The 18,584-nt window shown below is 40.8% G+C and overlaps 2 protein-coding genes across 2 annotated transcripts in view; one reads left to right on the forward strand and one right to left on the reverse strand.

Moving 5' to 3' along the window:
* LOC119889140 (GDNF family receptor alpha-4-like) overlaps window positions 1-14,551 on the reverse strand; it is a 123,552-nt gene extending 109,001 nt beyond the window's left edge. The window contains exon 1 of the mRNA XM_038700010.1: window positions 13,342-14,551. Coding sequence (XP_038555938.1) covers window positions 13,342-13,381 — 40 coding nt within the window. The 5' untranslated portion in view covers window positions 13,382-14,551. The remainder of the gene's footprint in view (window positions 1-13,341) is intronic.
* A 2,403-nt stretch (window positions 14,552-16,954) lies between these two features.
* LOC119888961 lies at window positions 16,955-17,817 on the forward strand. Its single transcript, XM_038699773.1, has 2 exons — window positions 16,955-17,168; window positions 17,297-17,817. The coding sequence occupies exons 1-2, from the start codon at window positions 17,038-17,040 to the stop codon at window positions 17,772-17,774; spliced, it is 609 nt and encodes a 202-aa protein (XP_038555701.1). The 5' UTR covers window positions 16,955-17,037; the 3' UTR covers window positions 17,775-17,817.
* The last annotated feature ends 767 nt before the right edge of the window (window positions 17,818-18,584 follow it).

An 18,584-nucleotide genomic window follows, 5' to 3' on the forward strand; every position in this document is an offset into this window, starting at 1 on the left:
GGTAATAAACTCATGTTCATGCTATAACGTTACACTGGTTTGAGAGTCTGGGGAATGTGTTGACTTACAGTACTTTATAAGCTGTCATTGATTGCATTGCACATTAAATGGTTGTGCTCTGTTAAAAACAGGTTACAGGTTTATTGTTGATCATGTAACGTTACAGTTTTATTTAGTTAGTTTGAGAGCCTGCGGTTGGTGTTGACTTACAGTAGAATTGCGATTTTTAAAGTTTGTTAAAGTTCAAGATTCACTGCCAGTCTATTTTTGATGGACAAAACATAGAGCAGATGAACATAGAGCATAGAGTATCCGGTCAATTTTTGCAGACTCCCGATCGTACATCAACAATAAACAGTTAAAACAGACAAAAAGAGAAAATTTAGCTACGTAGCCTACTTAACCATAGTAGAAGCACAAAAATGAAGACAACTGAACAAATAAGCAAAATCCGAACAAGTCAGCAAAATCAGACAGGCAAAACGCTCTTATTCTGAAATGCTCCCTGTGGATATGCCTGCACAGAACAGGCTAACGCTAACAACATGTAGGCTAAACGCCTCCGCTGCTGAAACACTTCAGGGTGAGTTGACACTGGACAAAACTGCGGCACGGCCGCTGCCTGTGTCAGTTCGGCTGATGCCATTATCCCACGTTTTCCTCTATTTCGTTTGTTGTTGTAAAATGTACACGCCATGTGCCTGCTCTGATTGGTGAGTAGGACCTTAACAGGATTTGCATGGCGCTTGCGAATGGCGAGCAGATCTGTCACACAAGGATGACAATGGAATAAATCTGTAACTGCATGACTGTTTAAAACGGGTCAGATGCGCTGTATAATGAACCTTCATTTTAATCTCTTTCAAATTGCAGTTTCAATTTGAAAAGAATTAAGCCGAATAAAAAGATGGTGCCGCAGACAGCAGCCTCTGGATTACGCTCCGCAGTGCTTTTTGTGTTTTTGTTTATTAACGCCATCCCTCTCTGGTAACATTTACCAGTGAAGAGCTATTAAATATTGGACTTTCAACTGCTCACACTATTTCACACTCTGTATTGAACCCTGAACTTACTCTGAGATATTAGTTGGAGGAGCAGCAGCTCTGTACGGGATATACCGGACACTGCAAAAGGGGAAGTGTGCTGGTGCACTGGTTAAACTGAGGCAGCGGGGTTTTCACACTGCGCTCCCTTCTATCCACCTCGCAAATGTCCGCTCTCTGACCAACAAAATGGATGAACTGCTGCTCCTCAACAGAAATAACTCGGACTTCTGCAGATCTGCCACACTCAGCGCACTTTACCTACCGGGGAAAAAAAGGGGAGGCGGACTCTGTTTCTATATAAACGAAGGTTGGTGCACAGATGTCACAGTGTTGAAGAAATCATGCAGCCCTCACTTAGAGACATTATTTATAAACTGCAAACCTTTTTATTCTCTGTGGGAGTTTTCTTCGTTTGTTCTGGTCGCTGTTTACATTCCACCTCAGGCCTGTGTTAGTGAGGCGTTACGACACCTGGCCAACCAGATAACTAACCTGGAGAAAAAACATCCAGACTCCCTGCTCATTGTTCTCGGGGACTTCAACAGAGCAAACTTCAACCATGAACTCCCAAAGTACAGACAGCATATTAAGTGTCCCACCAGGAACACTAACACACTGGACCACTGCTACACAACATTAAAGGACGCCTATCGCTCTGTCCCCCGTGCAGACTTGGGACTCTCTGATCACGGTCTGGTTCATCTTATCCTGACACACAGGCAAAAACTGAAATCTGCTAAACCTGTTGTAAAGACTGTGAAAAGATGGACCAACGAGTCAAAGCTGGAGTTTCAGGCCTGCTTTGACTGCACTGACTGGAATGTTTTTGAAGCTGCAGCCACTGACCTGGACGAACTAACTGACACTGTGACATCTTACATCAGTTTTTGTGAGGACATTTGTGTGCCGACTAAAACCTTCCGCACATACAACAACCAAAAACCCTGGTTCACAGTGAAACTCAGGCAGCTTCGTCAGACCAAGGAGGAGGCCTTCAGAAGTGGGGAAAAAACTGACCGTTGACTTGGAATCCTTCAGGTCTCTGGGATCCACTATATGACCAGGACCTGAAGTGGCAGCCCAACACATATTTTCATACTGTATACCAAATCCACCTACCTCTGCTATGTAGCAATGTACAATCAAGTCAAATTCCTCGTATGTGTACACAAACCTGGCAAATAAATCTGATTCTAATTCTGATTAATCGTTCAGGCCTAGCCCCATTGTTGCTGCCTGACACCTTTTGCTACATGGGGTGGCTGTGGCTCAGGAGGTAGAGCGGGTTGGCCGTTAATCGGAAGGTCGGCGGTTCAATCCCTGGCTCCCTCTGGTTGCGTGTCGAAGTGTCCTTGGGCGTGTCGAAGTGTCCTTGGGCAAGATACTGAACCCTGATTTGCCCCTGGCGAATGTTAGTTTCCGTTTGAGCACTTAGGCTCAGTGTATAAATGTGTGTGACTGGTGAATGCAGATGTAGTGTAAAAGCGGTTTGAGTGGTCGAAAAGACTAGAAAGGCGCTATACAAGTACGGAGCATTTACAATTGTTAATACTAACTATTATTGTTATTTTCTTTAACATTACAATAAATATCTGTACCATTATTCATTTTCAGTCTGTACCACTATCTACTACTACTACTACCTTTACTGTCTGTACTTGTTACTTACTTAATTGTACTTACTTGTTGGCTGCTCCATGACAACATGACATGATGTCATGACAACAATGTTTGATTGTGTGAAAGAGATCTCTATAAGACTTGAAAAAAAAAGAAAAGAAGTAAAACAATAACAACCTGGTCTCATAGGATATACATACCTCTGACTACATTTTTGCAGCTCCACAATTACATACCCTGAGGTACATTTTGCCACAGTTTTAAGAAACAAATGTCCACTGGGGGTGCTAAAGAGAGGCACTGTACTGGAACACTACGATCACATTAGAGATTGGCTGTAGTTGACTTCTTTATTTTTATTATTAAAAAGTCCTAAACCTCAACTTTTATACTTTTATATAAATATACTATTTTACAGTAGTGAACATGTGTATGTACTGTCACAGCCCAGCTCTTGGAATGTAACAAAAACTGGAGACACACAGGTAAACTAAATAACAAACAACAAAACCAATGGTGTAGGGAGTGGATGGTACACCATTGGTTTTGCTTATTATGCCTACTGCAGCTCCTCTTTTCACCCTATGTGTTCACATCGCAGAGTGATGCATCTTACTTGTACAAACTCTTTGTTGGGAGTTGCACATGCGCAGTTCCCAGGTAAGGACTACTAGCCAATCAGAAGCAGAGAAGGGCGGGTCGTAAGAAACAAGGTAGTGTGACCCAAATCAAAGCCGCTTCAGACTGCGACTGTAACCTAGCAGATGGTATAAGTTACTCACAAGTCCACAACCACACAACATCATTGTTCCACATCTAATCATAAATCACTACAAGAATCACCATATTTCAACTTAATTTTACATAAAAATTGGCCAAACAATTTGAACGTTTGCTCAGTAGCTTTCACATCAGGTGTAACGTTAGCATCATAGCTATAACTTTAGCAGTGTTAGCCAACGTTTACAACAACTCCGCACTTGAACAGTCTGTGAAGTTACATTGCCCTGTTTATTTTAAATATAATTCACAACCAATAAAGCATACTTACAGGTGATTGTGAATTTCCAGGCCCAAACAGAGTCGGAGTTGCATCGTCTTTTAGGACTAAATGTTGAACTGTTGCCAGTGTTCTGATGATCAATGCTGCTTTGCCAAAAAAGGCTACCATAGCGCAAATCGATAGACTCGACTCTACTCGGCCCTGCTCCGTTTTCCATTGCAGATAGTACCCAGAGATAGTACGTAGCTTGTCGTCACAGTGACGCCACACACAACTGCTGTGACATAATGTTCAATGTGACACACACACCAGCGATCCACACAGCTTTCTTTTTTTTAAGTTAAAACGTTTCAACCTTCCTCAGAATGTAAAGACAGATAAGCGGTATGAAAACCTTCCAGCTGTGTTTTCCTCTGCCGTTGTTGCTGCAGCGGTCTGTGTGACGGCGGGAGCAGAGGGCTCTGTGAGCGGGCGGCTGGCCGGCCTCACACGCTCCTCCCGCGGGTCACAGCAGGCTTCCCCTGCAGCCACTTGGCGGAGCTCCTCAACTCTGGAAATATTCAAGCATTTTTGTTCCGCCACCACTTCTCGTAAAACTGTCAATATTCGAAATCTACACAGCTGAAACAAAGGCGAGTCGAGCCAAAGGGCCTCCGCTTAGACTAGCTTGGTTTGACGGCCCCGCTAAACGCTTTATGACACGTTTTTATTGTGACGTCACAATATTTGGTCCGTTGAGCGGCAGTTTGGCAAAAAAACTATTCGGCATTCATGCAAAATATTCTTGTCATCAAGAAAGTTGACAAGTCGTTTATTAATGATGTTGCAGAATATTTTCCCAGGTTACTGGATACACATATTCCTCTGTAGTTATTTGGATCATATTTATCTCCGGATTCATGAATTGGGGTTATTAAACCTTTGTTCCAGATGTCTGGAAGAGTTCCAGTTGCTAGAATAGTATTGAATAGTTTTATCTGATTTAGTTATCTGATTTTATGGTCTGAGTATTTGATCATTTCATTGAGGATTCCATCAATACCACCAGCCTTTTTTCCTTTCAGGGACTGGATGACTTCTGTTCTGTCTTGTTCTGTTACAGGGTAATCTAGAGGGTTTTGGTTGTTTTTTATCACCGCCTCCAGAGTTTTCCATTTCAGGAATATCTTGTACTGATCATCATTTTTTCCAATATTACTATATAATTCACTAAAGTGATTAATCCAAGTATTTCCATCTTGGATCGGCAATTCATCCTGCTGGATTTTGTTTAGGTTGTTCCATTTCTCCCAGAACTGTTTGGACTCTACGGATTCCTGAGTTTTACAGAGCTGCTTCTTGCTGTGTTCTTGCTTTCTTAGTTTTTAGGGTGTACTTGTATTGTTTCAGAGTGGCTTCATATTGACAGCGTATTGTTGTGGTTATCTGGGTCCCTATGCCTTTCATTTGATAATTTCCTTAAAGTTTTCCTCAGGTTTTTGCATTCAGTGTCAAACCATTTGTTATTGGTCATTTGTTGAGATTTTGGAGGCTTTCAAATTAGACAATAGAGCCAAGTGAAAATTTTATTGATTTTGTCCACAGCAGAATTTACACCAGAATTATTCTGGGGAAATGTTTCTGTTAGAAATAAATGAGTTAAATCATGTATGTTTTGATTTTCCAGTGCCCTTTCGTACGCCCCCATGCTGTCTGGGGTCCATCTGTATGGGTATGTGCTGTTAAACAGTTCACAGGCACTAGGGGCTCCAGACTTAGACTGAGCCCTTTTCAGATCGATAGTGATTTTGCTGTGGTCTGAGAGGGATGTGAGGGGGCTGACTGTGAAAGCTCTGAGAGGCATTGGATCTAGATCTGTAATGAAATAATCTACCGTACTATTGCCAAGAGCTGAGCTGTAAGTGTAGCGACCTCTTTCTTGCTATCTCGTCTCTCTCTCTCTCTCTCTCTCTTTCTCTCATCCCCAACCGATGGAGCCTGAGCCATGGTTCTGCTTGAGGTTTCTGCCTCTTAAAAGGAAGTGTTTCCTTGCTTGTGTCAGGCTTAACAAACCCTGAGCTCTAAGTTGACTGAGACTGAGATGGGAAACTTGAAACTGATGGAAGCGCGTGCGTGGGGATGAAAAAAAGCCATCATGAATGGAGCTCCAATACTATGATTCACCATGGCAACGGGTAAATAAAGAGCAGAGCCTCCATTTTAATTGGGTTGAGCTATAAATATGAAGGCGCGCCAACGCAGACCATGATAGGCTCTAAAATGCAGGAGTGGAGGAAGAAGTCAATACGTTAACAATATGACATTTTATACAGCGTAGCTCATCCATCATTTACCAGACAGGAATTTCCTTAATGAATGATAAAGTGCTGGAACTCCCCTCTTGGCCTATTAGGCTACATTTGATTTTTAAATGGGCTATGTTTATTCAGCTGTAACCTGACAGGACACAATGCATGTGGCAATCGGCTACCTGACAATGAAAATATGTATCAAATAGGCTATAAGACAAAGTTTACTCAAGGAGTAAGGGGCGGATTGGCCACCTGGCAATTCTGGCATATCCCAGAGGGTCCGGACTATTTGTTTCGGGGTGGGCCGGTCAGATTGATATTAATATCAGTGTTTCCCACACATCAGCTTTACTTGGGTGGCCGTTGAGGTACGTTAAGGGCCGCAATTACGTATTTTGCAGAGAAACACTGAGAGCAATGATCATCCATTCCGTTATAAGACTCAGAAGGTGGATATTTCACAAGCATGGACCAGGTAAAGCAACAGTGAACACTTTGGTGCAGGTGCAACTGGGTACAGTGTTGGTTTCAGTTTTGATTGGCTTCCTCATACTTGATTGGCTTCCTTAAAAAGCCTCCTCCGCGCACCCGAGGGTGAAAGCGGTATCGCGGGTGAAAATCGCGAGTGCTGTGTCATTTTGGCCACTTCATAAAACAGCCCACTGCTGATGGAGAAAGTCAAGAGGGCCGACAAATACAGGGAAAGAGATAAAGAAAGAGGTAGGGCACGCTTCTGTGTTTGCAGTAGAGGTGAATGTTTGTATGCTTCTGTGGAAATATTAGAAGTGAAGGCAAGGAGAGCAGAATTAAGTAGGCTAGTGAGTAATGTTTTTATTCATGTATATCTCAATGTTGAGAGCAGTGTGTGAAAAAATGATCTTCTATCGATCTAAATGATCTTTCGCTAACGCAACCGTCAGGACAAATTTTTTAACACATTTTTAACCCCACTACTTGTAAAGTTCCATGACCAACAAATCTGATCATGTCTGTCCAACAAGGGTGTAGGTTTGCATATTATTTATTATTATTATTTATGCTCTTTCAAAATTCTGGGAGGACAGAATTGTCCCTATCAATATTTGAGCCAACTTGTTGGCATTATCTACCAGTGTTGAGACCAAACATACACCCTTTCTGTCCAAAATATCCAAATGGACGTAATGAACAGCCTCTAGGTATCCTTAGCACTTTTAGTCTTGCTCACATAATAATAATAATTGCCTTATATATAAAGAAACTGTCATATATATATATATACATCTTATATTTTAAGTGTTGACTTTGGAAAAGCCAGACTGGCAAAGTCTACTTGCTTGTTTTTTTTTTCTGGAACTTTTGGGAACATTTAAAGGTCCAGTGTAATATTTAGAGGGATCTTTTGATAGAAATACAATATAATATACATAAGTATGTTTTCAGTGGTGTATAAAGACCTTATATAATGAACAGTTTATTTATTTATTACCTTAGAATGAACCCTTTCTATCTACATACACCATGGGTCCCCTTCCATGTCAAATGCCATGTTGCGCCACCATGTTTCTATAGTAGAAAACAAAATGGACAAACTGCTCTACTGAGTGCGTTTTGTCACTACATTCTTCTTGTAGAATTCCGGCAGTTTAGACACTTGTTACTTTGTTAAATATGTAATAATAAGAAATATAATAATAATTAGTAGTAGTAATAGTAGTAGTAGTTGTAGTCTGGTTAATCAGAAATAAGAAGAGAAGTGAAATTAGGACAAATGGAGGACCACACGTATTATTTAGCACAAGATAGCCGATAGGCCAAACCACCTCTGGAAGTGATCAGGGACGCATTGTGACCACATTAAATGTGTTGTCAATCCACAAAGGACAACTACATGGACAGAAATACCTACCATTTGCAGTCTTCCGCAAATAAGATCAAAAGTTTGACAGTGCATACAGGCAGTGTATGCATACAGTGTTGTGCATGAATGCGCCTAAAAAGCACCGATCATTGAACATACTCATGTTTTTGGTGAACAGTGAACTGAACGTATCTGAAGTCTGAAGTCACGCACTATTGAGTTAATCTCATTATAAACTACTAAACAGAAAGCAATACACATTATAAAGAAAGGTAGTGCAAGATAACGATGCCAGGCAGAATTACATTTTTCTTCCACTTTCCTGCTGAGCTATTACATCGGCACACAAGTATGTAGGACCATCATTTTTCATGTGAACAACCTAGTGCAACACCATGAATGCCTTCGAGAAGTGTCTGTCGGAATGTAAGCGCTCTTATGCCTTGTTATTTTCTAACTTGTGTTAATAAATTTTTTTTATTAGGTTATTAAACTTGGCTGTCAGGTCAGAGTCACCTATCTGTGAACTTCTAACTTAGTAACACTGATTTTGTGCTGAAATGTGATTTGGAAAGGTATTATTTACTTCCATGGGCAATGTCTCAGACTCCTCTTTATCATATGTTTTGGCACTTCCTTCTCCTACCGTTAGACAAACAACAGAGTAGAAGACACATTTCATTCATGTGTGTTTCCAAACATATTTAGCATTTAAAGAACCAAACTAAATGTCTGGCAGAGGTCCTCCTGCCAACAGGGAGGGCAGTCTCTTAGAAACACTAACTGGGGATTGTGGGTCCAGCCACAGATCTGAAGCCACTCTCTGACACATCTGTCATAATGATGGCAGATGGGCCTGAGGTCAGGCCTCGGCTGACCTGGGATCAGCACAGGCTCTGACCACATCGAGCCGTGGTACCTTCGGGGACCACTGACTGAGTTTGAGTAAGGACACTCCAACACACACACACAGCACTCACTCTTCCTGTTCATACATTTGATGCACACACAGCCACAGAAAGAGAAGCCAACACACCATCTGCCGCCCCTATGTTTGAGTTCCAAATCCCAGTTATTAGCAAAACACACAGAAGACCTCTAAACTACCCCTTGGATACACCATTCCCTTTGAGAAGAACACTATCACACACACATATACTAACACATGCACACACCACAAACCTCGCATCCAGATCAGATGGAACCAGGTGGATGGAGGCCAGGTAAGTTTTTCATTAAATGTGACAGGAGAAGGAAGATGGATTTCCTCACATCTCACCACGTTCATTCACCTCTCCCTCTCCCTCTCCCCCTCTCTCTCTCGTGACACGGGATGATGGCCTCTCCTATTCCAAGCAGCTTTTACACTTATCGTCAAAGCAGGTTTATGATGCTCATTTCTCTGGCCTCATTGCTCTTCATAGACGTCATCATCTGTCACTGGAGATCAATACAGATAAGACATTCTCTCTCTAATCTACCTACTTCTCCTGTTGGTCATACACACACCCCAGCAGTTTCTGTAAAATCATCAGTAATAGGTGTGTTAGTACAGTGAGATTGCCTCTAGCCTACACTTTGAAACACCTGACACCTGTGTGTCTCTGTGTGTGTTTTATGAGCTAAAAGTGGAGGTGGTGTGTTTAAATGAGGTAACGTCTAAAGTTAGACCAATATAACACATACACAGTGTATCAATATAAAGGTTAGCAGATGGTAACCTTTTATTTAAAGGGTTGTTCTATTAATTTTCACATAAAGGTTACTTCACTGGTTATGAGTTCTACTCAACCTGTGAAAAAAATTGTAGTTGCTCTGGAGGAGCTTATTCATGTCTAAAGACCTGGGCCTTATCAAGCTTCTCAAAGTGCAATTTTAGTCCTAAGTGTCCTAATTCATGAAATTTACTCCTACTTTTAAACTTAAGAATAAAAGCAAGTTATCAAATTTCTTAAAGCTAAGAATCACTCTTACTCTCCCAGTAATTTAAGACAGCTTTTTTTTCAGAACGGTGGACACAGACCCTAAAATGGCACTTCCAAAAGGAATTGCTGAAATTCCTACAATGTTTTGTCTGCCAATTTGTGCCATTGACCAACAGCAAGCTGTCTTGACAGTGCTCACCTTTAAGGGAACAGAGAGCAAACAGAGTCCAAAATGGAGGAAGCTATCGTAGCTTATTAGCTGTGCTGTGTTTAACTCCTGTCGTATAAATTGCTCCACAAAAAGCAATGATTTACAGACAGTTATGACACAGGAGTTGATGATACAAATATCTCTATTAAAATTAAACAGTTTGATCTCTGTGCTGCTTTTCCAACCAAGTAAGGGCTCGGATAGCTTTAATTTTCTTCTGCAAGAAACTTTTATTGAATGAAAAGGTTTATAATGGTGAGAATGCCAGGGTCGAGTACACAGAACACAGGAAGAAAAGATAGAGACATATGTGCAAGACAGTGTTTAATAAGATGATTTTAATTACCTCAAAGCTGCCCCTGAAAACTTAGTTTCTAAACCTCGTGAACAAAATAAACAATAATCTAATGTGAAGTTAGGAAAAAATTATTTAGGTACTATTTTTCAAGAGTCTAAAACTCAGCTAATCTGCTTCATCTGGAGTGTGTGGGTGAAGCTTGATCATGTTTCAAAATTTTGATTGGTGATTGAGAAAGGTTTTCAAGATCTTTAAGGGGAACCAACAAAGAAAAACGGTATATTATTATCTAAAAGACAAGTTAAATATTCCTTGTGGGCAGCTTCACTCCCTAAGTATCGGTATCAGTATAGGTCTTCAAAAACCCACTTGTGGTGTCTACGCAAAATGAGCCCTGTCACGCACCCTCCCACCCCTAAAAATACACACAAACATGCACACCTGCCAGCGCACCGATAAGATGTCAACCACCACTGCTCCAAATGTGTTTGCACACTGGCTCCGGTTGACTGCACTTCCTCATTGAACGACTTGAACAATTTATTCTGACGCGCCTCTGAATCCAATGGGAAATTTAGATTGAGATTGAAAAAAAGGAAACTCAGACACAACCTGAAAGCCTTGAGGGAGGGAGGGTAAACCTGACGCAGAGACAGGGTGATATATGAGCCTGTCACTCAACATTACAGTGTCACTATAAGCTGGACAATCATTAACATGACTATTGAACACAGTGGGGCAGGGCTGCAGTACTGACCACTCTCACAATGTCAGTCCTTCTACAGCTGTGAGATAATCCTCCTGCTGTTACCAGGGGTATATGGCTGTGGAGGAGTTGAGCTAATTGGAAAAATTTAAAAAGGTATAAATCATGATTCCATATAACGTGTCCATATATGTGTGTTTAGTAGGAAAATAAACACAAAGATTTGCTTTCAAATTGGTGTCAGGCTGATCTTTAGTACATTTATTGTCACAATAACCTACCAACTAGGTAGTCTGACAGCACAAGACACCTCAGTCATCCACCGACCGAGTCAGTTGTAACAGCCGCCCTTGAGACTGCATGAAAAGTAGCTAGAAAGAGACCAACATAAAGCTAAAGTAATGGATAAATGATTAAAGCTTTCAGTTTCTGCCACACCTAGTAGTAAAAGTACAACTGCAAACTAAACCAAAACTACTGCAAAAAATGCCACAATAAAAAACCGACCTGAACATCAACAACTCCAGGAACTCGGTGTCTTGTATGAAATCACACACAGCCAAACATCAACTACAAACATTGTGGTAAAATACTTGACAAAAAGGTTGGGAACCACCAGCGGAACAATAGTACAAAAACTGGAATTGTTTTAATAATAAGAAGAAAACATGAAGAACTTAGAAATCATTTGCACAGACCTCACCTCACTGATTTAACATATGTGTAGATGCTGAATTAAAAGAAAATGTAAACAAACATTGAGTACATTTGAGTGGTACTAAATGTCCACATCTGAGAGTGAGCAAAGATAGTTTTGGCTTTTTTTCTCTAGGTCAGACTTGAACTATGAAAAACACCCAACAACAGCCAGATAAGGGTGTGTCCTGTTGAAGCACTATTAGAAAGTGGCCCCTAGGCTCTCACAATAACAGAGCACAAAATTTCAATTTTGCACTTTTTGTTTCATGCTTTCTCTCTCTGTGTACTCAGTGTATTTTAACATTTATGTTGATTAAAGATAAAGATCAGTTTCATGCATTTATCTCTAACAATCATTTTTATTAATATGTATTTACCCACAATGCGTAGAATGTGACCGCCTACTGCTGTTATCTAATCTTCAGGCCTTAGAAGGATTTGCATACTGTCTTTATTGTAGGTGCTAAGAAAGGATTTCGGGCCACTGACACGGCCCATCAGACTTGTGTTTCATCCACATATATTGAACCTTCTGATTTTTGGTAAGTAATTTGTTTACATTTTGTTCAGTCATGATCACTCCCAGTGTCAAAGAACGAGGTTTTAGCACATACACAGACTGAACTACACAAAACACACAAACAGAAAAAGGAATAAACTTAACAAGGACAATATCACGCGCAAATTTGTTTATCACAAAGTGATCATCAAAAAGGCCCATGAGTAGTTACAATATGACATGAAAATTTTTAAATGAATCTTTGCTCAAACACAGCTTGAATAAAATGATTAAATACCTTAGTCATTCAAACTGAGGTGCAGGCTTCACTCTGGTCTGCGGAGGATCAGATTCTGTTGTTTTAGCCCTTTTTTACTACTTAAACCTTCCTCTGAATCTACATGCCACATTTAAAGAGATTTGAATGTATACAATGAAGGTATCTGTCATTCAATTCTGTTCAATTCCGCCATTCCGATGTATCTGTTTTCTATTTATCATGAAGACTGCTTCTCAAAATCACTTCTTTTTGAGTTTTTTACCTTAAAACATTTTATTAATTTAATTTTTCGCCTTTTTTCATCTGCAAATGGGGCAAATATGGCTTTTAAAAAATGACAGTATTGACACTGTAAAACGCTCATTTATAAATGTAAAATGTTATTTTATGTATTTCTTTCTAACAAAGAGGATTATTTGAGCTTTTATAAAACTATAAGAAAAAATATCTAGGGCCAGGACCCAAACTATAAACTCCAGCCCTGAGGTTTTGGTACCTGTCAGTCAGCATGTTTCCGGGTTCAGTCATCCTCTTAAACTTTCAGTTTGGGGCTTGGCGCTGGAAGGGCGTAGCCTAGTGGCGTTTTGGACAAAGCTGAGAGATGCATTGTCTAGCCTGAACTAAGAGCACAGGACCACAGCCAAAAAGTTGATTATTGAGACAGAAATGATCTTTGAGGATTTACGGCCATTTGAAACATTTTTTTACAATGCTAAAAAGTTGCGAGGAAAAAACCCACGGCTCTAAGCAAGTCTCTTTACTTGAAGCAACATTAAGGCTACAAATGAAGTGCGGCTTTCCACTCTCAATCCTCACCTCCATCTAACTTGCGAGTCAAGGAGCATCTAAACAAAGACTGTGCTTGGTCACTGAGTTCTCTCTTTTATTGTAGGCTAATAATCAAATCACTGAACGTAGCCTACCTGAAAAGAAACGAACAAGGACAATCCCAAGGAGAATCATGTTTGCCGTGTTCGGATCACCGGGGGTAAAGCGGGGATGTCGGACGGGACTCTGTGCGTTCTCGGCTGCTCCAGCAGCGCCGCTGTGCGCTCCGCAGACAGACACCCAGCCTGCCGCTACATTCACCGCACGACACTCTCCGTCCGTCCGCCTTCCCTTCCCTGCCTACAACGGTAGAGTCCCTTAAGTTTCAAGTCTCCAACTGGAGGGAAGGACAAGCCTCGGAAAAATGTGTCGGTGCAAAGTACGCGCCAGAGAGGCAGCCTCTGAGTGTGACTGTTTGTGCCAAAGCTCCAGCTTCACCCCGCGCTGCTTGGAGAAATCAACTACTGGATGGAGGAAATGTCATGCGTCACGGGGCTGCAGCTCTGCCCGCGGACAGTCATTACACCGTGGCTCCGCTGGTGAAGGGGTCCTGGTACATTCTGCGATCATGATGCTGACAGCAAAGGAGGCTGGGGTTATTAACTGGTGATATCCCTCCTCCTCTCCCCCACCCCTCCTCCTCCTCCTCCTCAGACCATCAACATCATCACCTTTGGGGACAGGCCTACATATCAAGCCATGAAAATAAGCTCATTAGCTCATTATAACTGAGTAGGCTATATTTTAAGTTGAATTTTAAAATAAATTTGCATTCTTGTAATCCCTGAAGAGCAAATGGTTTGTGAAATCAACAAAGAGCAAAATTATTTTTACTTATAGCCAATATGATGTTATTAATAAAACCCCAAGTATTTTGTATTTCTAATATCTGTAGTTTGTTGAGTAACTGAATACCACTAACCCAAGGATTCAATGGATTTCTTCTCAAGGATTTGACTGCCTCCTCAGTACAATATTGGAATAGCATGTTTAATGCTAACCTGCGGGCAAAACTTCGGCATATGCACTGCACACAATTTGTAAGTGTAATTGTTATTTGTATGTAGACTAATGAGACCGGGTTGCTTACAAGATAAGCAATGCAGATTAAGTTCCATAACTCTTATTATGCATCTGAATGAGCCTTTTATAAATACAAAGATCACAGCCTAAAGACACCTATAGTGTTGATTATATAGAACTAAGGCTAGAACTCTGAAAAAAGTTAAGTTTTCCACAAATGAATTGTGGTATTTAGTTGCACATAAACTGGTTGTTTTGGAAGCAACTTTTATAGTAGTGTTGTTTCAGCAAATTGGTATTATCCTAATATACTGAAATTGACACTTTTTTTTACACTTTTAATTCACTCCAACATAATTCAATTGTGTTATTTTAATCTATACATATAGGCCTATATATATGTATATACAGTGTGGGGGGTGGTCTCCTGTAGCTGGTGATGTGCAAGCTATGGTTGGGCCGATAGACGATGCCATCATCCACTGCTGAAGGCTGAAGACATCACAATGTTGGGCAGTCATCATGATCATGAGAGCTCCCCTGACTTCCTCCATCAGCAGTTTGTTTTATAAAATCTTTATAAAGAACTCATCTTTTTTCCGGATATTCCATTTTCATAGCAGCAGGTGCACCACATGCCAGCTTTTTAATGACGTAGCCTATCAAACGATCAAAACAAACTAATGACATCTGCACTTGTGTGTTCAATGTTGCTTTACTTGGTTCATGCTTGTAAGATATCCACCATGTCCACTTTGTCTTGTAATGTAGTATCACGTTTTTTTACCTCATAAAGGTATGTGTGGGAAACACATACCTTTATAAGACGACCGCTACCACCACCCCCCGCCGCTGCCGCACCCAATGTTTCATTGTAGATTCCAATTTTGTGGATATCGCCCAACCCTAGCACAGGGCCGTCCACACTAACGCAGGGTCAGTGCATTGTAGCTGAAAGAGTGTTTTTCAGCTTTTCAGTGTAGTACCTCTTAGTCAATCTGATTTATTTTTTCATTATGTTTCAGACCCCATTTCTGTAGGCCCCTGTCTTTGCCTTATGAAGCTGCCTCAGTTTAGTTGTAAACCAGTTTTATTGTTGTATGTGCAGAAGGTTTTAGTCGGCACACACGTCCTCACAAAAACTGATGTAAGATGTCACAGTGTCAGGAGAGTTGATCCAGTTCTGCAGCTGCATCCTCAAAAACACCAATCATCAAAGCAGTGAGAGCAGGCCTGTAACTCCAGCTTTGCCTCATTGGGCCACCTCCTCACAGTCTTGACTACAGGCTTAGCAGATTTTAGTTTATGCCTGTAGGTCAGGAGAGGATGAACCAGACATAGATTGGGGAGTCCCTACTTAGCTGCACAGGGAACAGAGCGACATTCTTTAATGTGGAGTAGCAGTGGTGGAACGCTTATGTGCTGTCTTTTGGCAGTTGATGGCTGAGGTTTGCTCTTTTAAAGTCCCAAAGAACAATAAGCCAGGAGTTTGGATGTTTGTGCTTCAAGTTAGTTATACAGTCAGCAAGGTGTTGAATACTCCGGTTATGAATTAAGCTGTTTCCAATTTATGAAAATGGTCTTCAAATGGGGACTTGGCTGAAAACATTTTCTGGCTATTGTGTTAAACTTCGCTTTATCTCTATGCAATATAATCATGTTTCAGTGGATTATTTTAACCCAATGAGATTTAGTTTAGTATATTTAACAGATGCTTTCTCCATTTTGTCAGTGAGTGCAGAGACATATTATATTTCCCCAAGGAATATCAAACCCTGAATACAGATACTGTAATATGAGGACCATTGTAGCAATTGTAATGGGCTCTGGTGACAAGAATGAAGTGGTGAAAAAGCACATTTTAGAGGACTATGCAATATAATTGTTTCACATGCAGCCTTAAGAGTAATTTTGTCTCTCTAAAGTAGTGGATCACAAAAGTGGGGTCAATTATAGGGCTGCAGGGGCTCCACCTGTTAAACCACTCATCACTTTCAATTAATTTGCAGTCCACAACAGAATTACAAAAAAATGACGCCCTCACTGCCAGCACTATGAAAATGTTTCATGAATCAGTTCATGTGTAGTTCTTCATCTTTAAAAGGCTTGGACTTGCTTCAGACAAGATATAAGTGATTTTTATAAATTACAGTTTTTCTCAAATGCTAAAACACAAAAGCCAATCCTCTAAACCAAATGATCAGTTGTCTAAACACATTTACTAAATCTAGCCATCATTTTCCAATATCATAAACACATTTCACATGAAGACACAATTCACAAAACACAATCCTCCGTTCACATAAATCTTAACACATTTTTCCTTGCTAAAACACAAGTTGCAAAAGAACTCTATTCTCAAATGAAAGCTCATGTGATGCAAAATGCTTGCCACAGTCAGCAATATTTGAACAAAATGAACACACCTGGCGTCATTCATTACACACAACGACTCAAAATTGAAAACACCTGTTGCTAATGCTGTGACCACATGTATAAAAGCAAGTTCAGAGTGCACAGTTTGCTGAAGATTCCAAATAAACACAATGGATGAAGGCAGAGTCAGGGGAAGAGGTAATCGAGTCAGAGGAGGGAGAAGAGCTGGCCAAGGAGGAAGAGGAGCAGGCCAGGGAGGAAGAGGAGCAGGCCAGGGAGCAGGCCAGGGAGGAAGAGGAGCAGGCCAAGGAAGAAGAGGAGGAGGCCAACATGGGAGAGGAGAAGGTCCAGGAGGGAGAGCAAGACAACCTCGCACCATCATTACGGACGAGATGCGAGCAACAGTCATTGACCATGTCATTGTCCATGGCATGACAATGGCTGAAGCAGGACTAAGAGTCCGTCCAAACCTGAGTAGGTTCACCGTGGCCACCATTATCAGGGCATTCACACAACACAACAGGTATTGTACTCTACTGCTTTCTTTGTCACAATACAATTTTACAAGCCTGTGAAAGTAGTCTATTAGTTTCAAATCAGTTGTTACTGTATTGTAAAACATGTCAATTGACAACACGTTTCTTTCTTTAGAGTTGAAAGAATGCCACATAGAGGTGGGAGGGTTGCCATATTTACAGCGGCACAAGAAACCCTCATTGTGGATATGGTTCGTGAGAACAACCTCATCAGACTCCGGGAGATCAGAGACAAAGTCATTGCCGATAATGTGAGCTTCCACAGAACAAACCAAATCAGAGAGTGGTTCACCACCAACAGTAACCCCTTTTTAAACGTCTGTCTGCCACCCTACTCCCCTTTCCTGAACCCTATAGAGGAGTTCTTCTCATCGTGGAGATGGAAGGTTTATGACAGACAACCATACACTAGAGAGAACCTCCTAAGGGCAATGGAGCTGGCGTGTGTTGACATCCCAGTGGAGAACTTCCAAGGATGGATCCGCCATTCCAGGGCGTTTTTCCCGCGGTGCCTGGCAAGAGACAATATAGCCTGCGATGTGGATGAGGTGATGTGGCCCGATGCAGCTCAGCGACATGATGCCGCACAGTGATTGTGGTGTAAATAAAATAAATAAAAAAAACTTCACACCCTGATCATGTTTTCAAGAGTACTGTTGTGTGCAATAGATTCTGTTTTTGCATTGAGTTGTTACAGTAGTGTACAGAATTTACTATAGATTTATACTCTTCATATGAAACTCACAAATCTAAATGCCCAATCCTCTGCAGAGATCTAAGAAGATCCATTATTGTAAAGTGTCTAAAAATATGCATTGGCAGTTATGAAACAAAGAACCTTCTCACAAATTGAGCATTGTGTTTTCAATTGTTTTGCTGTAGTGTGTAATGATGTGTATAGTGTTTACATTTTTGAAAGCTTCGAGCTGCTCTTTTGGTGTGAAAGTTTGAGTTTTGAAGGGAGAAGGTGTGGTTGTGTTTATGTAGCTTTAGAAAAGGGTGTTGTGTTGGAGAACATGGACGAAACGTTTGTGAAATGTGTTTTAGCATTTGAGAAAAACTGTAATATATTTGGTCCTTTGTAATTATAACCTGTCTTAATACAGTGAGGAAAATAAGTATTTGAACACCCTGCTATTTTGCAAGTTCTCCCACTTAGAAATCATGGAGGGGTCTGAAATTGTCATCGTAGGTGCATGTCCACTGTGAGAGACATAATCTAAAAAAAAAAATCCAGAAATCACAATGTATGATTTTTTAACTATTTATTTGTATGATACAGCTGCAAATAAGTATTTGAACACCTGAGAAAATCAATGTTAATATTTGGTACAGTAGCCTTTGTTTGTAATTACAGAGGTCAAACGTTTCCTGTAGTTTTTCAGCAGGTTTGCACACACTGC

Source organism: Micropterus salmoides, unplaced genomic scaffold (genome assembly GCF_014851395.1).
Source record: "Micropterus salmoides isolate LMB-PRFRI ecotype aquatic unplaced genomic scaffold, ASM1485139v1 Ms_hic_scaffold_5, whole genome shotgun sequence".
Taxonomy (NCBI): domain Eukaryota; kingdom Metazoa; phylum Chordata; class Actinopteri; order Centrarchiformes; family Centrarchidae; genus Micropterus; species Micropterus salmoides.

Coding starts and splice junctions, on each gene's coding strand:
- LOC119888961 (XM_038699773.1), top strand. CDS start 17,038: ATGCGAGCAACAGTCATTGACCATGTCATTGTCCATGGCATGACAATG. Junction 17,169..17,296: donor GCATTCACACAACACAACAG/GTATTGTACTCT, acceptor TTCTTTCTTTAG/AGTTGAAAGAATGCCACATA.